Raw genomic sequence first — 24,443 nt, 5'->3', positions numbered from 1 at the left:
GTGACTCTCCTCAATTGCTCTGTCTCCAGGACACTCACTTCCCTCCCACGATGCAGTTATTGGGGTTGCCTGCCCCTGACCCAGGAGAACCTGCCTTCATGATAAAGCAACACCGCCCCCATCTAAGCTACTCTCCAGACACCTCTGTCCAGCCTGCTCACCTGCTCGTAAACCATGCAAATTCTTCTTAATATCAACCATTGCCCTGGAAGAGAGTCTAGAAGTAGGGATATACACTGCAACACAATATTCCTAGATGTTCAGTATAAGATTTTTGCTCCAATTTCTAGCTGTCCCCTGCGCCATTCATGCATTAAATATTTATTGAGGAGCTGCTTTGCGCCATAATTTTTTGTAGTTGCTGGGGATGCTGCACTGACAGTAACCATCATTGTTCTTGCCCTCGTGGATCTTACATTCGAAGAGAGAAAATCAATTTAAAAAGTAAACAAATAAAACTATGATGTGATAGGTGGTAATAAATGCTACTGAGAAAAATAAGGCAGGTTGTTAGAGGTGGGCCAGTGATGTCAAGTGGGGGCCAGGGACAGATGAGGTAGGTTTTTAAAGACCAGAGTGAACATTTTGGATCTTATTGTCAGTGTAATAGGAAGCCACGGTGAGGGTGAGAGCAGGGAATGATGTGAATTGATTGGCTTTTGAAAAGGTGGATCATCCTGGCTTCTGTGTGGAATTAGACTGTATTAGAACTAGAAGAGAAGCTGGGAGACCAGTCAGGAGGCTCTGGCATTAGTCCAGGTGAGAGACAATGATGGTTTGAAGCACAGTGGTAGAGGTAAGAATGGTCAGAATCTGAGATTTTCTTTGATGGTTCAGTCAACAGATTTGTACATGGGTTGGATGTAAGTGAGTGAAAAGAGAAGATTAAAGGAAGACTCCAAAGTAGAACAGTTCTGCCTTTCCCTGAGGGCAGATTTTTTTTTTTTTTTAATTTTACTTTAAGTTCTGGGATACATGTGCAGAACATGCAGGTTTGTTACATAGAAATACAGGTTTGTTACATAGAAATACCTGTGGAATGGTCGTTTGCCGCTCCTATCAACCTGTCATCTAGGTTTTAAACCCTGAATGCGTTAGCGATTTTTCCTAATACCGTCCCTCCCCTTGCTCCTCCCAACTCCTGCAACAGGCCGTTGTGTGTGTTGTTCCCCTCTCTGTGTCCGTGTGTTCTCATTGTTCACCTCCCACTTAAGAGTGAGAACATGCGGTGGTTTTTTGAGACAGATGTTTCTTTACTTGTGTTATCTGTGAATGTCTTTCTCTCCTCTGATTTAAAATTGCTTCAGGACCCAGAATTCTTAGATATTCTGTTTTCCTCTTATCTTTTCCTTCTCTTATTAGTGACTCATAGTACTTCACACCTAGTAAATGCACAATAAAAGCTGTGAAACAAGTAAGTTATAATGCATAAGATGTTTATTAGTAAATAAATGTCCATAAATTTTAATATTTGTTCTGGATTTGCTGTATGGTTTTGGAAAAATGGCTCACTTTCTGACTCAACTGTCCTATTTTGAAATAGGGTTCTTCATGTTTGCCTTTGTAATGTAAATGTAGTATCGATATACTTAATGGTAGGTGGCAGACAATTTGGGGATATGGGATAAACAGTCCTCTATTATCTGCAGTAATGGAAAAAGCAGAGGGGGAATAATTGGGGGAATATGTCTTATGGAGGCATCATTTAATATGCATTTCAAACTTGCAAGGTGCATTGTCATCACTCCCCTCCATGCCACTGGCAGACGTTACTGATTGTTCTTCCCTGAGTGGTCTGGAAATGGCCTTAGAATCTTTCTCAATATAACATGCCGAGGTACCATTCTTTCCTGACACAATCCTTTCATCTAATAGTGGAGGAAATTGGAACCCAGAAATAGTAAATGACTTTTACCAACTCACAAAGTTCACCAAGCAGTGGGAACAAAATTGGAGCCTGAGCCTGAACCCTGATTCCCATAGACAGGATGATCAGGGCTCCAGCACCAAGGTCTAATGGAAGGGGAGGAAGCTCTTGGGGAATGGGAAGATTGGGCGGGGAGTGGGGCCCTAGAGTCAGCAGTGAGGTAGAGAAGCTCCTCAAAATGGGCTTGGAAGAGAAAGGGGTTCTAGAGTCCATTGCTCTGTAGATGTTTTCAGTACCACAGAGGGAAGGCTGGCTGTTGTCTAGGATTCTTGTTTCCCTTTACAACTCTTTAAGAACAGAGGACATGTATAATTAAATCACAGAGGTTGTGATCTGACATGCTAATACTGCCCTTGAATGTGGATATTTTTCTTCTTTATTAAACACTTGCAGAATTAAAAAGCAACCTCTCATTGCCTATTGAATCTGAGTTCACTCACCTTAGACACACCACAAAATGGTTATTTAATTTCCTTAACATAAAAAGAGACACAAACATGATTTCAATTGGGTTACTAGATATGCCATCGATGGAAATCTAGTCTTTATGGTTGAAATGATGGCTGCTTCCATTTAAATCACAATGTAGTATTCTGCTCAGGTCCTGTACTCAGCCACGCTGTCCTCCCCAGACTTTGAACAATAAAAGGTCTTGCTTATTTATTCTCACACAGGCTTGATTTACTCATTACTATGCCAAGAAAGAAAAATGGCTTTTGTTCTCTCTGAAAAAGTTTCTGTTAAACAGATATCTCTTAGTGAGTCAACCCAAATACCGGATGTGAGAATAATCTTTAAGCTGAACTTTCCCCTGGGTGAAACCTGAGCACTTTGAACAATGACTGTTTTTTGTTTGTTTGTTTTTGTTTTTGTTTCTGTTTTGGCAGAAATCTTTGATAGATCATTAAACATTTTTATGTAGTTGATAATTCTAATTGTAGTGGGTTGTTTTGAGATTTTAGTGAATTGGAATATTTTAAAAAACAAGGTAAATATTATTAAAGCTAAGATAGGAAAAATATTATCTCCTTATAAAATACATATAAGATACTTTTTACATTTTGGTTGAGATTAAGATTATATTTTTAAGTATACTTTTAAATACTTTTCCCTTGAATGCAAGGCTTAACCCTGAGAGTAGTTATTAAATCTGAAGAATTTTCCTATACCTAACACCAATGCCATTTTCTTCACATTGTGGCCTAATGTAAAGGGTATGGTATTGGGAGGAGGAAGATCTAGGTTCTAGACTTCATTTTATCACTAACTTGATGCATGACCTGATGTACATTACATGTGTCCACCCAGGAGGGAGAGCTCCATTTTCCCATCTATAAAATGCAGGCATAGGACTGATTAATTTGAAAGCTTCTCCAGAGAAATATCATTGTATAAACTGTGGTGTTGCATTATCCACATTTTTCTCTAAACAACTGATTGGTTGGCCAGGCGCGGTGGATCATGCCTGTAATCCCAACACTTGGGGAGGCCGAGGCAGGCGGATCACGAGGTCAGGTGATCGAGACCATCCTGGCTAACACAGTGAAACCCTATCTCTACTAAAAATACAAAAAATTAGCCGGGCGTGGTGGCGGGCGCCTGTAGTCCCAGCTGTTCGGGAGGCTGAGGCAGGAGAATGGCGTGAGCCTGGGAGGTGGAGCTTGCAGTGAGCCGAGATCACGCCACTGCACTACAGCCTGGGTGACAGAGTGAGACTCTGTCTCAAAATAAATAAATAAAAATAAATAAATAAAATAAAAAAAACTGGTTGTATTTTTCTCCCTACTGTTATTATAGGGACAAAATTATATTGCAGATGATTTAGAAAATACAAAAGAAAAGAAGAAAACTGAAATTATTGGTAATTGCTTCAATCCAGAGTTAAATACTATTAATATTTTGATGCATTTTTTCAGGCTTTTTATATGTATGTGTGTTACATATAACAGGATCTGACTATATAAATATTTTACTAAACTTTGTGTCTTTTCCCATGACACTAATTCCTTTAAGAACCTACTTTTAATGGTTGCATAATATCTCATCCCATAGATTTCTCATGATTTAGTTATTTCCTAATGGTCAGACATATATTTTGTTAGCATTTTTGCTATTATCATTCTTGCACATAAATATTTATACTGATATTGATTTATTTGAAAAGATTTCTAAGCATAATATTACCAGTAAAAGATTATGCATGTTTTTATCCAACTTTGGCATCAGGATTATGCTGCCCTTAAAAAATGAGTTGGGAAGTGCTCCTTCTTTCTTTGTTTCCTGAGTCTATAAAATTGTTGCATAATTCATTGATTTTACATTCTTTTCCTTTTCACTATAGAGATTTGAAGCTATAAATTTCCCTCTGAGCGCTGCTTTACCTGTATGCCATAGATTTTGATATATTGTTTCATTATAATTTGATTTAAAATATTTTTAAAATTTCCTTTTAGATTTCTTCTTTGACCAAAGGGTTATTCAGAGGAATATATTTTTATTTTCAAATTGATTTCTAATTATTCCTTTGTGATCAGAAAGCATATTCTGTATCAGCAGTTATTCAAATTTTTGGTCTTACCATCTTTACACAAGTAAAAATTATTGAAGACTCCAAAGAGCTTTTGTTTATATAAATTATATCTATTTATATTGACCACATTAGGATTTAAAACTGAGAGGTTTTTAAAATAAATATTTGTTCATTTACTTTAAAAGAGCATGTTAACACAAATAACATTATTATGAAAGACAACTATATTTTCCAGAACAAAAAATAGTGAAAAGAGTAACATTCATTTGTATTTTCACAAATTTCACAATTTGTCTTTAAGGTCTGGCTCAATTTGGAAACAACTTGATTTTTATATTTGTTTCTTCATTAAATCTGTTGTGACATCACATGTTATCCAGCCTGTAGACAATTCCACTGTACACCTATGAGAAAAGGGGAGTAAAAAAGGCAAATAATGTCTCATTATTTTGAAAATAGTTTTGACCTTGTGGACTTTCTAAAAGGGTTTCAGGAATCCCCATGGGTTCCCTGTATTATATGATGAGAACTACTTATTTACATTATTTTTGATCCTTTTCAATCTATTGAGACTTGTTTTATAGTCCAACATGTGGTCTACCATGGCAAATGTTCTGTGTACACCTGTGTACATCTGAAAAGAATGTATGTTCTGCAGTTGTTGGACACAGTGTTCTATAATTATCAATTAGGTCAAGTTGGTTTTCGGAGTTGTTCAAATCTTCATCTTTTCTGATTTTTATTTTTTTTCTATCAATTTCTGAGAGAGGTGTTAAAATATCCAATAGTGATTGTAGATCTGTACTTTTCTCTTTAGTTTTGTCAAATTCTGTTTCATATATTTTGAATATGTGTTATTAAGTGCATTCACTTCTAGGTTTGTTACATTTTCTTAATCTGAAAATTATAAAATATCTATATCCTAATTTCTGATAATTCTTTTTGTCTTGAAGTCTACTTTGATAATGTAGACCTACTGTTTCTTATGCTTACTATTTGTAAGGTTTATATTTTTCTAATTTTTACTTTCAACCAGTCTGTGTCTTTAGATTTAAAATATATGTTTATGTATATTTAAATAGATATCACATATATTTATAAAGTATTATGGTTTGCATATACATAAAGAGAGAAAAAGGGAGATTTTTTATTTTAATCTAGTCTGTTAATTTCCACCTCTTAATTAAAATGTTTATAATTCATTTACATTTAAATAATTATTAATGTGATTGAGTTTAAGTCTGTCATCTTGGCATTTGTTTTCTATTGGTTCTATCTGGCCTATATTCCTTTGTTGTTCCTTTTCTGCCTTCTCTTGGGTAAACACATTTTTTTTTTAGTATTCCATTTGATCCCTCTTGTGAACTTTTCATCTAGCCCTCCTTTTGTTATTTTTTATTGGTTGCTCTAGTCTAGAGACTACAGTACACATCTTTAACATATTATAGTATGCCTTAAACTAGTATTACACTACTTCACAAAGGAAGAATGTCACAACAGTATAATTCCATTCAAACCACCTCCTCTCGATATTTGTTTTGTCATATATTTTATGTCTACATATGCTGTAAACTTCATAATTCATTTTTTTTGCTTTTAATAATCAATAGTATTTTTAATATTTTTTAAAATAAATATAAGAAGAAGGTCTTGTCTATTTACCCACAAATTTATGCCTTCCAGTCCTCTTCTTCCCTTCCTTACCAATCTTGGTTCCCATTGGGTATTATTCTCTTCAGAAAAAAATCATTTCTAGAGGGTCAGATGTGCAGTAGGTAAATACTCTGAGCCTGTTTTTCTTTTTTCTGTTGAAAATGATTTTCATTTTGTCTTGACGTTGTTTAATAAATTTATTGAGGCATAAATTAACTATCATAAAATCCACACATTTTATGTGTATAACTCAATGACTACTAGCAAATTTACAGAATTATACAACCATCATCACAATAGTTTTAGAATAGTTCTATCCTCCAGAAAAGCTCCTCATGCCCTTTTGCAGGCAGTTCTTTCTCTTTTTCACTCCCAGTTCCGGGCAACCATTATTTTACTTTTATGGACATTTCATATGAATGGAATAATGTAATATGTGGTGCCTTGCTTCTTTTAATTTAGCATAATATTCTTGAGGTTCATTTTTGTTGTAGCATGTCAGTAGTTTATTCCTTTTTATTGATGAATAAACTACATTTTGATTATCTGCTCACCAGTTGGAGAGCATTCATATTATTTTCATTTTTTGGCCATTATAATAATGCTGCTATAAACATTTAAAAACAAGCTTTTGTGTCAACATACGTCTTTGTTTTTTCTTTGGTAGATACCAAATAGTGGAATTCCTGGGTCATATGTTACATTTATATTTAACTTTTAAAGATACTATCAAATTGTTTTCCTGGCCAGGTGCGGTGGCTCATGGCTGTAATTCCAGCACTTTGGGAGGCTGAGGCAGGCAGATCACGAGGTCAGGAGTTCGAAACCATCCTGGCAAACACAGTGAAACCCCGTCTCTACTAAAAATACAAAAAATTAGCTGGACGTGGTGACGGGCGCCTGTAGTCCCAGCTACTCAGGAGGCAGAGGCAGGAGAATGGCATGAACCCGGGAGGCGGAGCTTGCAGTGAGCCGAGATTGCACCACTGCACTCCAGCCTGGGCGACAGAGCGAGACTCTGTCTCAAAAAAAAAAAAAAAAAATAGTTTTCCCAAGTGGCTATACCATTTTACATCTCACCAGAAATACATAAGGGTTTACCTTCATATTTGAAGGTCATCTTTTGCTGAATATAGAAATATAGTTGATAGTTTATCTTTTTTTCCTTGACTTAAAAATATGTTGTTCCATTGTATTCTGGCCACCATTGTTTCTCATAAGAAGTCAATAGTAATTCCTGTTGTTGTTCTCCTGTATATAATGTCTTTTTCTTCTTCCTGCTTGATATTTTCTGTTTAATTTTGAATTTTAGGAGTTTATGACACATCTAGGTGTGGTTATCATGAAGTTTGATGAGTTTTCTGGATTTATGCATTAATATCTTTAGTCAATTTGAGGAAAATCTTGGCTATTATTTCTTCAAATGTCTCTGCATCATTCTCTCTCTCTTCTGCTTTTAAGACTCTAATTATACATATTTAGAATACTTTATATTGTCCCACAGATCTCTTTTTCCCTATTTTAAATCTAGTCTAGATAAAGTATTAGTTTTACAGACTTAATCTTTGGCTGTGACTCTTTGGGATTCTGATCCATTATTCTAGCCCACATGAAACCATAAAAGTTTTCTATGAGTTCATCTGGTTTCTCCTTATGCCTCTCTATGGCAAATTCTTTCTCCCACAACTACACCAAGGATGAAAGCAAACATGTACTTTTGCTCCCATGGGAAGGGCTTACCACTTTATGGAATTTGGTTCATTTAGGCTTTCCTTTCATCAGATCTCTGGGTTTGAAAGAAAATCTGTGTTCTATATGTAGGTCGTGTTCTTGTGGCTTATTCTTTTTTTTTTCTTTCTTTCTTTTTTTAAGAGACAGGGTCTCACCCTATCACCCAGGCTGGAGTATAGTGACACAATCATAGCTCACTGCAGCCTTGGACTACTGGATTCAAACGATCCTCTCACCTCAACCTCCGGAGTAGCTGGGACTACAGGCATGAGCCACCAGTCCTGGCTAAAACTTCCCTCTTGATAAGGTGATTTATGATTCCACTGCTGGCATTCTATATCTTTCTCCACTTCACCTTCTATACGAGATGTCTCAGAGACACAGCACAAAGAAAACTCCAGCCAAATGCACAATAACTATTCTTTAATAGAGCATTTGCCCTGATACTCTTTTTCCTTACTTATTCCTATTCCAGGGCTGGTTGACTTAGAAAGTAACCTAAAAGTCTTTGTCCCTTTTCCTTGAGCCTAGAGCCAGTCTTTCATAGCCAGGTTCTTGTTTCTCTACTCTTGACACTCTAACACTACACTCAAAAGACATATCTCAGTCAAAGAAAGAAAGTGATTTCTCAAAGCTCCAGAATTTCCAAAGGTGCCCTCCATAACCAAAAGGCACCCCAACCCAAATCCCAATCTAAGCAGTTGTGAATGTGAACTTGATCAACCTGCCATTTTATAACAGAAACAGCATTTTTGTACATTTCCATGTGGCTTCTTACATTTCCTTCCTTGCCTTCCTCTGTCCTAGCTTTTTGATTTACCACAACCCTTACCTGAAAAGGAAGAGTAAATAAAAGAAGATATAGGACTGATATTTACTTTTCTAAATGCCTTTTTTTGGGACAGAGTCTTGCTCTGTCACTCAGGCTGGAGTGAAATGGCATGATCTCAGCTCACTGCAACCTCCACCTCCCAGGTTCAAGCGATTCTCCTGCCTCAGCCTCCTGAGTAGCTGGGATTACAGGTGCCTGCCACCATGCCTGGCTAATTTTTGTATTTTTAGTAGAGATGGGGGTTTCACCATGTTGGTCAGGCTGGTCTCAAACTTCTGACCTCATGATCCACCCACCTCAGGCTCCCAAAGTGCTGGGATTACAGGCGTGAGCCACCGCCCCCGGCCAATGCCTTTCTTTTAAGCAAGCTTGTCCAACCTATGGCCCAGGACGGCTTTGAATTTAGCCCAACACAAATTCATAAACTTTCTTAAAACATGAGATTTTTTTTACGATTTTTTTTTTTTTTTTTTTTAGTTCATCAGCTATCATTAGTGCTAGTGTATTTTGTGTGTGGCCCAAGACAATTCTTCTTCAAATGTGGCCCAGGGAAGCCAAAAGATTTGACACCCCTGCTTTTAAGGATGACCTTCAAGTGCTTAGAAATACAGAGCAAGTCATTTGATGGCCCTACCTGCCATTTTTATGCAGGTAGAATCTTTTTAAAGTACAGGGCATTAGCAGCCTGCAGCTTGACAAGATTCAGAGATATAATCATTCCAATTATTTCTTATTTATTTGAAATTTTATCAATGATAAGTGTCTATTACTAATTAAGATTTTTTAAAACTAGTAACTTTACCAGAAAATTTTTTCTGACCTCATTCATTTTACCAGTTTTGCTTTCATGCTCATTTCTTAAGCTCGGTTTTCTCCCTTGGTCTCTGTCTTGACACATGCTATCCATCAAATAATGATATGGCTACCTGCTAATTTGCTAACTTGAGACGTTCAAATTAACTTTAAAAGAAAGGTTTTCCTTCAAGGATTCATTCAAGGATTAAATCCTCTTGCTTCTGTTTCTATCCCCATTTGGCTTTTGATTCTGTATAAAATTAGATTTTGCATTTACAGCAATATACTTCAACACACACATGTACATACATCTGCTGTATTAGTTAAGGTAATGATTTCTATTTTACCAGATACACTCTAAAATTTCAAGGGCTTACCAGAAGAGAGACTCATTTCCCACTCCTGTAATACCCCATCACAATGTGATAGAAGAGGGGGTTGAAGGAAATAGGAGTGTGCTCCATGGAGTCCTTCAAAGATCTAGAATGATAGAGGCTCTACCATCTTCAACACTTGGCTCCCAAGGTCAGCTTGAAGAAGAGAAATGAAGGTTCTAAAGGAAATTCTTATGGCTGAAAGTAGCATGAATTGTTTTCTGCTCCCACTCCATTGGCCAGAACTCAGTCACAGGATCACACAAGAGCTGGGCCCTGATTGGGAAACAACTTTTCAGAAACAACTCTGTACTATACAGGGGGAGCACAAACCTTGGGTGGATTTTCAGTCATCTGTCTTTATATGCATAAATACATCTAAGACTTCATGGCTAAGTCTCTAAATTCCAGTATAAATCTCTAAAATTCTCAAAGCTTGAGGAATTAAGGAGTTGGATAGTGGAGTAGGAGACTTCATGGCAAGCACCAAAGACTGTCTTGGTAGTAGTAGTAGTAAGTGGAGCTGCAACTAGGGTAGAAGATCTCAGAAATAATCTGTCCATGAAAGGAAGCAAAGATGGGATTAGCTCATCTTATCATTCACTCATGCATTATTTCATTCATTTATCGGACATTATCTTGATTAGTTGCTTTATGGCAGGCAATGTGCTAAGTGCTGAGGATACAAGGATAAATAAATTATTTATACCATCCAGTGGGGCAGCAGCTATAATGGATTCATGTACATTATATATGTGAAAGTAATATACATTATTTTAGTGGAGGAGAATGGCTTTCCACTAAGGTAGCCTAATAAATTCCCAGTGTAGTCTCAGAAACCTATTTTCCTATTGGATTCTAACATTTTCCTCCTTTGGATTCTAACATTTCCTCCTGTATTTCTGGTTGGATTTAAATCCTTTGGATTTCCTCCTATTGGATTCTAACATTTCCTCCTGTATTTCTGGTTGGAACCAGAATACAGGCCCTGGTTCCAACTTTGCATTCTACTTTCACGGACAATAATATGATCATATTTATTTAGTACAAAGATCCCTCAGCCACATATTATTTGCAGAATGGATTTAAAAGGGGTGAAATTGAATGCAGGGATGGTCAAGAGGCTACTGTCATAGCTTTTACTGGTTCTCTCTTCCATTAGGAAGAAAATTTAAAATTCTACCCATAACTCACAAAGCTCTTCATGTCAAGCCACTGTCTAATAGTCTAGCTGCTTCCCCATAGCTTCCCACCCCGATCCCTAACTCCACGTTGGGCAGCCCAACAATATTGGGCTACTCATAGTTTCTCACACTTTGACACCTCATTCTATGCCCCCGTTTATATGTAAAAGTCATTCTCTGCTTGTCTGCCCATTTAGAAAACTAAAAAACCACTTACCTCCAAAATTCAGCAAAATGTGGCTTCCTTAGAGAAATCTTCTCTAACTCTCCTTCCTGCACCAAACTTAAATACTTCTCCTATGCTCCTACTGTATTTTGTATTCATATCATTTATGACAATATAATTTATAGTATATTACATAATACCACATCATATTATATTATATTATAATTTTCCATTTCTTTCTACCAAGACCTCTTTAAAGGAATAGTGACTTGTCATCTTTCTATGGCCTGTGCCTAGGTTGATGCTGGGAACATGGTATATTCAATAAGTAGTCATTGGATGGGTGGGTGGTGGATGGATGGACTGATAGTGGGTTGATATCATCATATGAAGAAACCCCCTTTAATTCTTTTTTTTTTTTTTTTTTGAGACAGGGTCTCGCTTTGTCACCCAGGCTGGAGTCTAGTGGCATCAGCTTGGCTCACTGCAACCTCCACCTCCTGGGTTCAAACAATTCTCCTGCCTCAGCTTCCTGAGTAGCTGGTATTACAGGCGTGCATCACCATACCCGGCTACTTTTTTTGTATGTTTATTAGAGACTGGGCTTCACCACGTTGGCCAGACTCACCTCGAACTCCTGGCCTCAAGTGATCCACCCACCTTGGCCTCCCAAAATGCTGGGATTATAAGCGTGAGCCACCATGCCCGGCCTAACAGCAATGGAAAAGCAGTGAAGGTATTTGAACCAGGGGAGTGGTACAATTCACAGAACTAGTTCACACAAAGCCAAATCTGGTGGTACTGAATAAGAAGGTGGGATCAGCAGGGAAGCAGAGTGAGTAGGAGGCTGATAACAGACCTCTGTTATTTTTGAGTTGCCCAGCATTCTAATGCACTTTCTATACTGGGGAAATTCACTCCCCATTGCCTATGGTGGGGTTATTACAAGCCACAAAGAGGCCATGAAGATTAAGATTACCCTAGCCAGGTTTCCTGGCAGTTGGGGTTGGGGTGCATGACTCAGGCTTGACCAATGAGACACCACACCCGAACTTTTGACTCTAGAGGGTATGACACAAAGTCACAGGGACAGTTAATGATCACTTACAGCAGCAGAGGAGCAGTGATGAGGACAGCATTGGGAGGGTTCCAGTGGTGGTATCCTAGCTACACTGGTTTCTGTATCATTTTGGCTGTGGTCTTCTGCATCTTAGACCTTCTTGGTTTCTACCTAGTTTCTGAAGCTGTTTCTCAAGATTCTTGTTAACTCTGTAAGAGCCACCTGCTCATCCCCTATATATTACTTTTCTGCTACTTAGCCAAAGATATTTCCTATCATTTGCATATAAGTGCTCTGTCAGGTATAGGAATTGAAGCAGTGGTGACACTGGTGGGTGCCTGCCCAGCATCCCTCTACTCCTAATCTAGATTTTTACTTGCATATCCTTCCATTCCCATGCAGCCCACACTTCAGGGAAAACTGATACCACTCCTCACTCTAGGGGTGAGTCTAAATTGGCTTTTTCACCAGAATGTTAAATCAGCACATTCCCTAGCCCAGCCACAGTCATGTTCAGAGGTGAACAGGTGACCCAAGTGTCCCTGTTTTGGAATAAAATAAAGGCAGAGGGCACTACCGGCAGCTGTCCTGGGAATCAGCTTTAGAATAACACTGACCTTCAGAAGACAGAGCTAGAGAGACAGGACCTTGTGATAACTTCACTGAGCCTCTGGTTTAACCAGCCCTGAACCCAAATCAAGCTATGGATTGCCAATGGAAGAAATCAAAGATGACTAAAGTTATGATGCAAGGTGAGTGGGGTGGAAGGTGGTGTCACAGTTAAAACAGGAAATACAGAAAGAGGATCAAGGTTGGTGAGAAGATTAGATGTTCAGGTCCAAATATGGTACATTTGCTTTTCTAGAAGTCTTTTTGCACTTTAAAATCCTTTAAATTCAAATAAAGAGTAAGGCTCATCAAATACTTTCACATGTTTACACCTCAAACTAAAGTCTAGGCATTTTTGAAAGAGTAAAAATAGCTGCATAGAACGACCACAATTCACAGATTTCTGTGTTGCTTTTCTCATGCTGTAGGTTTTAGCATGAGAAGAAAAGCAGCGAAAAGGAATCTGCTTCTAGAGTTTTGACTACTCAGAACTATAACAGTACTGCAATAATATTCTTCCTTAATTAGTGCCAATAAAAACGAGCATCTCTTACCATTGTAAGAAGTAATCTCATTTTTTATCCTTCCCCTTCTTCTTTTTTTAATTTTTTTGCTTTTTTTTTTTAACATGGAGATGAATGATATTAGCTACAGATTGAAATGAGCAAATGTGTATGTGTATCTCATTGTCATGTATGTATGTCACAAATGTACTCTTGTCATCTGTATAACTAAGCTATTTCAGTTACAGTTACCAGGATCTACCCAGACTGAAAACCTTAGAATCTCCTTTGAACACTTCTCCCTGTGCTTTTTTTTTTTTTTTTTTTTTTTTGGTACTTCCAATATGTTTTTCTCCTCACTTTATTTTATTCCCCAACCCCAGATCATTACCTTGACAGCCAATTAATTGTTAAACTCTAAACACTTTATCTCCGTGGCGTTTCCCATATCCATTCCCTTTCTTATATTACTATTGCATCTCCATAATCCAACCCCTATTGCTTCTGGCAAGAGTTTTGGAGTCACCAACATTTATAATCCTTCCCCACTTCAATTTAACCTCTTGCACCACTCTTTTCATGAACTTTTGATAGATCCACATACCTTACTGGATGCAATATGCCCACTCTTAACCCTGGCACTCAAAGTCCTCAGCTATGTGGCCATGACCCTCTTTCCAATCTTATTATAACCCATCATGCCCTGCTCAGGCTTTCCATTCCAATTAAATAAGCTGTTCACTGGTCTTTAAACACATCCCTATCCTTGCCCACAAGGCTTCAATTCACCTTAGCTCTATCCAGCATCCACATCACATGCCCTTCTTTTTCCTTGAAGCCTTCTTGATCTTTTTCAGTGGATGAGAACTTTCATCTCTTTAAGGAACTTTCCCTTGTCCTTGGCACCATCTTCCCCTTAGAGATAAGACTTTGAAACCTTGACCCTTTAGCACCTGCCTTGCTGTCTCTGAAAACCACCCCATCTAGTCTAGTCACTGAGTTCTCTTACATTTCTACAATGTCTCCAGCAGTGCTCATTGCTACTTACAGATTTCAACCAAGAAATTCAGCCAAGTTGATTTCTGTTCTTCTAAAGTTACTTCGAGATGCCAATTTCTTTCCCTCCTACTTTTGCTGCTTTCCAACCGTGTCTTCACATCACCACTGTAATTCTTTCCAAAGTGCAGATGTGTTCATCATCCCTCCTCCAGAATGTAGAAGTTTGTATAGCAGAAATGTTGAGAAGTTAAGAGTTCACTCTTTGAAGACAAGCCATTTGGATATAATTTAGCTCACCCACTGTCCAGCTAGTTTTCCTTGGGCAAATTACGTCATCTCTAAATGGGGCCTATGGTGAAGTTTAAATACATTAACACCTATGAATGTTTACAGAGTTCCTTCACAAAGTTAGCCCTAAGGAAATGATAGTATGATAGGATGATAAATTCCAAATTTCAACTGAGATACCATAAGTTAATAAATATGACATTCTAAACAGAGGTAGGTATCACACCAAAATGCAGATTTTCTAAGCAGGTGGCCCAAAAACTAGTTAGATAGTGCTATATCCTGAAAGGGAGATTAGTAAGATAAAGGGAGTGGAGATAAAAAGATCCCTACCAAGGTTGTCTTTGTAGAAATCCATGCTGAGACTCCTGTTGGGACCTCAAGAGGGAGGTTTAGGATGATGCCTGCCCCCTCACCTCAAGACTGCTTGGGAGAAGGAGGAGCGTCCTTTCCATGGAATCATTTGAAAACCTGAATATCTAGTTCCCAATGATTGACTCCCACTTTATTGTCCTTTGTTATTTAATCTAGGTTTGTCCTTGTGTGTGTATTGGACAGGACTTTTTTAGTTGTTAGTGACAGAAACAATACCTGAATTGGGTTGAGGAAAAAGAGAGGCATTGGTTGGGATAATGCTAGCATATTAAAATAATCAAAGGAAGAACTGAATAATGAGACTCATGGCAGGACAGGGCATCACTGGGCCTCCAAAGTGACTGAAAATGAGGACTTCGATGCTTCCAGAATTTGATGTCCTTTCTCCACTTTTTCTTTCTGTTTCTAATTTGTCTTAATTCAAAGGCACAAGTGAAAAACACAGCAGCAACAGTCCCAAGCTTCTGACATCACAGGGGACTGGTGCTCTTGACCCAGTTTAGGTTTGGAAAATCCTCATGAGAAGTCTGACCAGCCTGGTAAGGGCCTCCTTCAGACACATCCAATATAGGAGGAGAAGGAGAAGTTTCCAGAGAATACAGTGCCCAGAAGACAGGGATCCTGAGCAGACACCCTCTTTATTTTCATCCCTGTAATTTTTCGAGTGTGTCAGCTTCTTAAACATGGTACTGCCCAGAATGAATGCACTTGGTTCTGATATTGAGGGTGGAAAGGGGAAAATATGTCTTCCTAAAGAATGAATTAAGGCAGGGATAAAACTCTTGGACCCGGGGAGGAAGGTACGGCAAAGAAGAAATGACAGTGGCTTCTTAGGAGTGCCACTCAGGGATTAGCTGTAAGGTATCTGTGGGGCCTCAGCAGCAGTAAGGTGCTAACTGGGCAGTGGTGGAATGAGCACTGTCCCTGAGTCTGCCTGAGGGCACTGCAGCTGCCACTTAGCATGGACCTTCTACACAATGGGGAGAATGCGGATTGCATTTTCTGCCCCTCTTCCTTTTTCATTGTCCCTCTGACTCCTCATGGACCTCTCCTGCCCCCACCCCACCATCCCCATTGTCCAGCAACCTGAGTCATCTTCATTTACCTCAGCCTCCCTTCTCAGGTTCACTCTCCTTTATAGGGACCTAGGTTGTAGATTTATTTCTTGTCTGTGTGACAGTACCTGTTCTCCACTGGCTTTCCAAGCAAAAGAATTCCATTCATTCATTCATGTATTCATTCATCCAGCACACTCACTGAGCTCTCACTGCATGGCAGGCCTTGTTGTTTGGGGGCACTTGGAGATACAGCTGCGGGCAGGGTAGAGGAGCCCGCTTCTCAAGGAGCTGGCTTTCCATGGAGGGAGGGAAATAACAACTATGCAAATAAATATACAGTGTCCATTAGTGGTAAGTGCTTGGAAGAAAAATAATGCAGGCTAAGGAGATAGTGAAAGGATTGCTACTTAGATAGGCTGATTAGGACAGGCCTTTTGAGGAGGGACATTTAAGCAGAGACGTGAATGCTGTGGAAGGATGAACCCTGCCACAATGATGGGAATAGTGTTCTAGACAGAGGGATGGCCAAGCGCAAAGGCCCTGAGGTGAGAATGTGTTTTTGCATGTGATGGACAGACTCAAGTGAGGTATCATAATGGAAGAAACACAGGTGACTCTTTAGCATAGGAACAAACCTTAACACCTTGCTCATAATAAGAGAAATATAAACTAGAAAACTCATTGAGGTCTCTAGTGTGTCTTTAGGATATTTTGATTGCTAGTGTCAGTAACAGAATCTGTATTAGCTGGAGAAAAGATTGGAAGGCATTGATTCAGACAATGCTGGCTGAGTTCACTTGTAGAAATATGTGCGCCTATAGAAAGAGAAATGCAAATCAAAGCTTCACTGAGATAATCACATCTTACCCACCAGATGGGAAAATGTCCAATGCATTCTGAAACACATATTGTGGAGAAACAAACTTTCTCATAAATTGCTGGTGGGGAAGAAAAATAGTACAATTCCTGTGGAGGAAAATTTGGCAAGAGCTAGCAAAATTACTTAGGCATTTGCTTTTTAACCCAGTGTTTCCACTCTAAAATCTGTCCCAAAGATACAGTAACAAAATATGAAAATTCAAAGTCTGTCCATTGCTGCATTATTTAATAGCAAAAGGCTGGAAACAACCCAAATGGAGACTAATTGCAGAAACGTTGGTAAATCCAAATAGTTGAATACTATACAGGTGTAAAAAGGAAAAGGCCTATTTCTACTTACTACTATGGTGTGATCTCCAGCATCACATTTTATGGTGATTAAGACCAAGACAGAAAAAAGTGAGCAAAGTATGCTATCATTATGGGATAAAGGATGGGAAAATAATATACACATATACTTGTTAAGATTTTTTAAAATGAGAGAGGCTAAACAATAAGGATGTATGAGAGGGAAAGAAAGAATATTGTGATCACAGGGATAGAAGCTGGATTTCTTTGTAGATCTGTAGTTTTGATTTTTGAGCCGTGGAAATATTTTATATAATTATAACACAAAATTAAAGAGGAAAAACAATCATTAGGCATCAAAAACAGATGAACATAACTTAGTCTTTAGTTGGTGGAATAGATGTGCTATTCTAAATGACTGTAAGACATAATTTTGTACATACTTTATGGGATATACTCTAAGGACAAAAATAACTAGAAAAAAATCTTAAACTCTTTCTGGTTGCATTAATATTGTGATTCCAAGGCTGTCGTGCCTATAGTATGGGATAAGGCAACTAGCTAATTATGTTGCTGGTAAGAACGAAGATATCTGGTGTGAAAGAAAGGGATACAAATGTAAGACTTATGTGTTTCAGCAGAATCTCTGTAGTCCTGGATCTGAAATGGAATGATCAATCTGAACTCATGGCATATGTTATCTTTAAAATATTTACATATTTTCTAGCTCTGTTCACTGAAAAGGCTTATAAACAATACCCAACCCAGTACAAAGAGCTCCTCTAAGCTTCTAGATTGATATCTTAAAATATGTTGAAATATTTACCAAGTGGAACTGGGGCTCCTTGGAGAAATGCCTGACTCCTTATCTAAGGCAGGAAATGAACAAGATGAGTCTGGAACATCTTGTCATACCATAAGGTAAGTGCCCTTTGAAGATTTGTCAAAGGACTCAGGAACCAACCTGATTAAACTCCCACTAGCTAAAGATGGGCAATTTGAGCATTAATAAGATTAAACCACAATGGATTGTAGTTTTATATGTTAATATGTTTAACCATCACATATGTTTAATCCATGAATTCCTAATGATACTTTAAAAATAAAAATGAAAAAACCCTCAGTGATCTTTGCAGGATAATAGGGAAGTAAATCATGAAAAAAAAAAAAACTGAGTGCAGTGTCTCAAGCCTGTAATCCCAGTGACTCTGGAGGCTGAGGCAGGAGGATCACTTGAGGCCAGGAATTGGAGACCAGCCTGGGCAACATAGCAAGACCCCCCATATCTCATAAAAAGTTTTTAATTAATAAAGGAAAAGAAGCAAATATTTATTTTTGCCTTTATTACAAAAACCATGGCTCAAAGTAACTAAATAGTAGATGAGAAGTAGTTCCTCTTAATGGAAGTGTTCCATGAATAAATGAAGGAGGAATATCATCATTGTGCAAATCCTAAGAAATGAACGCACCTAGGCATTGAGCATGAAGGCACTAATACCACAAAAGAGAGACAGCCAGACTCTATGTACCCACTGATAGAAGTACACATAGCACCATCTAGGAAGGAGTCTTGCCAAACCTGAATCCCTTAAGCCTCTGGATCTAAACAACAGAACCTACAGGCAACAGAAAAATCTGTTAAATTACACTGTGTTGAGTTTCTAAATTTCCACTATATGTAAATTCTAAAAGACAAATAACATGGCTTCATCGCCACCAACAAACTGCAAGGAATTAAAAAAAGAAATGGAGGAGAACTCTATAGATTAAAAGAAACATGAGAGACACAGTAGTTTGGATCCCAATTTAAATAAGCAAACTATTAAAGAGGAAAGAAGGAAGAGAAGGAACACCAGGATGAGATCAAGGAGAGGGGGAGAAAGGATGGGAAATGAGAGGACGTCATAGTACAGCTGGAGAAATTTGAACCCTGGCAGGACGTTTGGTGATACTAAGAAAATATTCTTGCTTTTTGAATTGTGTGATAGTACGTATTGTGATTTCAAAAGAGGAATCCTTTGTCTTTTAGAGATATATACTGAAATATTTATAAATGAAATGATATGATGCCAGGCACCTGCTGCAAAATAATCTGGAGTGAGTATGGAAGTGGGTGAAGACATGGAGCTGTGGTTTTCAGGCTTGAGCTTGCATCAGAATCACCTGGAGGGCTTATTAAAATACAGATACTGGTCTCCCCTCCAGAGTGTCTGATTCAGTCTTGGGTGGGGCCCAAAGATCTGCCTTTCTAATAAGCTCACAATGTTGATGTTGATGCTGTTGGTCTGGGGACCACACTCTGAGAGTGACTAGCAGACAGGAAGCAAGATTGGCCCCTTGTTAATTATTCTTGTACCTGGGTGGTGGATACATGAAGGCTCATTATTACATTCTCTCTTCTGCTGAATATATTTGAAATTCTCCATAATAAACATTTAAAAAAACAGATTATCCAGAAGGGCATACAGAAGGAGCAGAGCCTTTGACAACCCATAGCTGTAATGAGAACTTCTATGCTCATTAGCCAAACAGGCTTGGCTGCTGCTACCACAGCTTCCTCTGGGATTGGAAGTTGTGCATCTCCTCCAGCTGAGGTGGAGGTGAGTGTTATCAGCTCAGCTGTCCGTCCTTTTAGAGAATTGCCTGAACTGAAGGGAGAGCAATGGCCTCTGTCCAAGGGGTCTGTGCATAATGCATCCTTTCCTCAGTGTGATCAGTCATTGCAAGAGCAGTGGTTTGGATGAATCCCAAGGTTTTCTGGCCACTTCAGCTGGAACGGACACTCCTGAACCGAGCTGTGCCAGGACTCAGCTCTCAGAGATGAGAGGTTATCACTGAACTCACCATGCCTTTGCAGCCCTTCTGCAAAAACCTCCCTGCAACTCCTAGATCCAGGAGGCATCTCTATTGGTTTGAGTCTTTCTACTTGCCTTTTTAGATTCATTTGTGTATTTATCCATTCATCTTTCAGATATTTATTAGGTTACCTCCTAAGTGTCAGGCATCCTTCTAGCCCCTGGGAATAAGCAGGGAACAGAATAGGCAAAAATCTCTGCTTTTATGGAGATTAAATTCTAGTTGTGAGGACAAGCAGTGGACACATAAAGAAATAAATGAACAGAATAATTTCAGGTAGTGAAAAGTGCTGTGAAGAAAGTTAAAATGAAGATGCCAGGATAGTGATTGACTCTGTGTGTGTATACATGTGCACACAATTTTTATTTTAGCTGATTGGGGAATACTTTTCCAAAGAGATGTGATCTGAGTGGAGATCCAGATGATAAGAAGGAGCAAGCCATGAAGAGATCTGAATATTTTCAGAGAGAGGGAATAGCAAGTGCAAAGGGCCTGAGATGGGAATGAGCTTGGAATTTTTTTCTTTGTTTCTTTCTTTTTTTGGAACACCAATAAGGCCAATTGGGCTGGAACAAGAGGATTGAAGAAAGGTGAGAATGATATGAGATGAAGTGGGAGAATAACCCGAGTCTAGTGTTTACAAGGCCTTGTAGCCATTGGCCAAAGTACATCTATATTCTAGACACCTCCAAGGCTGCAAGTCAGCCCCTAGCTATAAAAAACACATTCTTGGCCAGGAGCAGTGGTTCAAGCCTGTAATCCCAGCACTTTGGGAGGCCAATGTGGGCGGATCATGAGGTCAAGAGATCGAGACCATCCTGGCCAACATGGTGAAACCCCATCTCTTCTAAAAATACAAAAATTAGCTGGGCATTGTGGCCAGAGCCTGTAGTCCCAGCTACTAGGGAGGCTGAGACAGGAGAATCATTTGAACCCAGGAGGTGGTGGTTGCAGTGAGCTGAGATCGCGCCACTGCACTCCAGCCTGGTGACAGAATGAGACTGTATCTCAAAAAACAAACAAACAAAAAAACTCTAGAGAAAGAAGACACTATTATAACAGGGGAGCCCCCTGGGCTCTCTAGCCAATAGGAAAATGACCATATTGTATAGACAAATGACTATTAAAAACCCAATAATTTGGGGGTTTAAAACCCACTAATTTTAGTTCAGAGTTACTGGAAAGTTCCTTTGCCCCACAAATCATCTGCTCTTGATGCCTAGAACTCTGCCATAAAAACACTATTTACCCAACTTAAGACTCTGTCTCCTATTAAAATATGGATTCCTCTGGGAGGGATAATACTATGAGTTATCAGTCTTTTAATGCTTATACAGATGAGTTGACAGCTGTCCTTGAAAAGATATTTTAAAAGAGGAAAGCATAAAGTTAGTGGGTGCTTGGATAGCAGAAAGGAATCTGCAGGGCAGAATCAAATTAGAAAGGGAAAGCTGAGGATACATCAGGAAAAAAACTGCCTATTTTACAACTTCAAGTAGGGCTTTGCTTCCTGGATAATGTCCTCTGGCCAGGGTATACCACAACAACGTTTATCTTTTATAGCTCTTTCCTAAACATAAAGTGTGAAATAATTCATACAGCCCCTTATGTAAACAGAGCAATGATTAGAATGTGTTGCTTCTACTTTGCTGTTGTTTCTTGATGGGCTCTGGGCACATGTGGACTTTGCCTCTATGGATGAACTGTCACTGATATGGCATAACGTTTTCATGAGTATGAAACAGTGATGTGCTGGAACAGCCCGTGTGAGCAGATTACATGCATGTCTTCCCAACTTTGTATTCAGTTTGACTTCACACTGACTGCTTGAAATCAGCCATGATGAGCATATTTACACCATAGAAATTGACAAATGCTAAAAATTGAAATGTTTCTTTTCAGAGAGCTGATTGTTAAACATTTACCAGTATGCTGTGAAATGTAAAAAATAAATTTTAGGATATGCCATGGCATATGAAAAAATATTCATTTCTTTGTTGTGCCTCTTGAACAGATGCCAGTGATATTCAAAATCATATTCACCTTTGTATTACTTTACATTTTAGCTACATTTGTACAGGTAGATCCCCCATTTACCTTTTCAAAAGCTGCCTGGTACTTCATGTTGGCCAGGTTTTGCATCGTCTGGCTCTGGCTGCCTTGTATACTTCAGGCCCCAGCCAGATTTAACCCTGAGCGAGTTTTGCATCCAAATGCCTTATTCTTTCCTTTGGACATTTCTAGTCTGTTTTTACCTAGCTGAAGGGCACCCCTCACTTCTTCTCTGCCTGCCAGCGTCTTTCCCGTGTTTCAAGGTCAGAGCAGAAATTTCCTCCCCCTCTCTGATGCTCACCTTCCATCCTAACATGGGATCCAGCATTCAGCATTCATTGCTCTTTCTCCAGTGCTCCCACTGAACACTTCCTATACCTATTCAGCCATCACCATCCCTGCCTTGTGAAATGTTGGTCTCCATGTCTTATCTCCTCCCCTGGATTTTAAGCCCATTGATGATAGTGACATTTGCTTTTTCATCATTTTATCCTTGAGAGTATCAGATGCAGAGCTTTGCATAATCATTACTGGATATTAGTTGGATTATATGCATATATGACTTAATATTTCCCACAGTGTCCTGGACAGTGAAATAAATGCCACTTGAACAAATGCATAAAGACACAGACACACAGTTTCATCAGTCTAAATAACGGTATTTGTGGCCTGATTACCTTTAGCATAGAAAATGCCTTGTTGAAGGGGAACATTGGACTCAAGTGTAGACCGATGAGGACAAATGAGAAAGCTTCTACTCTCAGTCTGAAATGTCACCTTTCTCATCTGCGTGTAAAATTGGGAGGCTTTTGTCCAGTCATATGTTAGAAAAGTACCAATCTGTTATAAATCAGGATGTTCCAGTGGCCACTGAAGATCCAACTGAACTCTGAAGGATAGATGCTGCTACAATGTTACTGAGTTCTACTGGGACTTGTATAACTAATGATAAAATGAAAAACAATTGGAAATTTTTCCTTTGGTCACTCCTGTGAAAAGAGGCTATTCCTGTTTGATTGATTTATTTATTAAACAAGTATCATCTTCTTGTGCCAGGCAGTCTATGAAAGACTCAAGATATAAAGGTAAATTATCTGTGGCCTTGCCCTTCAGGGATTTATAATCAGGAAAAAAGCCTGAGAAAGCAAAGGAATGTGTTCAAAGTCTCAGATGAAGTCAAGCCCCAAGGATCTGACAAGCTCTGAGCCACAGCAGTGAGTTTGCCCATTAGACCCTGCCATCTGTCCCCGTGTGAAATATTTGCTGTAGCTCCTTTCCATGAACTGCTTTTCGTTTGAATGACCTTGGAGACAGCCTGAAATCCCGAGCTTGGAAGGGTGCTTTTAGCGTTACTGGTCTGCACTTATAGTCTTCAAATAGAATTTCCACAAACCTCTAATTATCTCCTCTTACCATGCTCCCTAAATGACAGACGACCAGCTCTTTAGTCACTCCAAGAACGGATTTCTATTCAGCCCATGCCCGGGATGCATTAGGATGCCCAGAACATGTGTGGCTGCTCCAAGTGGCACAGAGCAATTAACAGAAGCCAAGCAATTTGCAAAATGCCTCAACTTCCTGCTCATCTCGTAGGCAGAAAATTGTCAAACCTTAACCTCAGGAGGCTCATCTGCGGAATTACACCTCCCCCACCTCAAAGAAGAAACTCTGGTGTCAGATTCCCCCCCACCCTCCTGCTTTTTGCAAACATAAGCACTCGGCTGCAACAACAGCTATGACTCAGTTCCTAGCTAACGCTGCCTGAATTGATTTAGTCTGAGTTCAGATTTAGCACATAATCATGTTCAATTTGCTCCACTGCACTGCCTAGAGATAAAAGGCTTGGAGAAAAAAAAATAGCTTCAGCTTGTGTCAGTCTTTGTGGTGATGTCATTGCCGTGAGCAAGCCGGGCCGTTCGTTACTCTGCTGTGCTGCCTCAGACGCGGAGGGCTGTGTGCAGTGGGAGCGGGCTCCAGGAGCCCAAGCCTCCAGTCGTCCCCAGAGCAAGGCAGCACCGAGGCCTGGCCACAGCAATATCCATCTGGAGGCTCTTCCCTTCACTCACAACTCTGAGGTTGCCTAACTCTTTATTAAAAATTCAGAAGGGGGAATGCCAGCCCCTAGCATGGACTGTGATGTTTCCACTCTGGTTGCCTGTGTGGTGGATGTCGAGGTCTTTACCAATCAGGAGGTTAAGGTATGCACCTGCAATCTTATTTTTCATTGTTGCTGTTACTGACGCTGCTTGGCAGAGCCTTTTTAGCATGAAGAAATAAGACTTTG

At 39.1% G+C, this 24,443-nt stretch overlaps 1 protein-coding gene across 5 annotated transcripts in view; it reads left to right on the top strand.

Annotated features, from left to right (window-relative positions):
- Nucleotides 1–24,443, top strand: part of RCAN2 (regulator of calcineurin 2) — a 277,055-nt gene that overhangs the window by 142,801 nt on the left and 109,811 nt on the right. The window contains exon 1 of one of the 5 annotated variants that reach the window (XM_054493594.2): nucleotides 23,895–24,357. The exons of the other annotated variants lie outside the window; for them this stretch is intronic. Within the exon in view, the coding sequence (XP_054349569.1) occupies nucleotides 24,271–24,357 (87 nt within the window). The 5' untranslated portion in view covers nucleotides 23,895–24,270. Of the gene's footprint in view, nucleotides 1–23,894; nucleotides 24,358–24,443 lie in introns of those variants that run through there. 5 annotated transcript variants of the gene reach the window in all.

Source organism: Pongo pygmaeus, chromosome 5, assembly GCF_028885625.2.
Source record: "Pongo pygmaeus isolate AG05252 chromosome 5, NHGRI_mPonPyg2-v2.0_pri, whole genome shotgun sequence".
Classification (NCBI taxonomy): Eukaryota; Metazoa; Chordata; class Mammalia; order Primates; family Hominidae; genus Pongo; species Pongo pygmaeus.
This window is presented reverse-complemented; position numbering and strand designations above follow the sequence as displayed.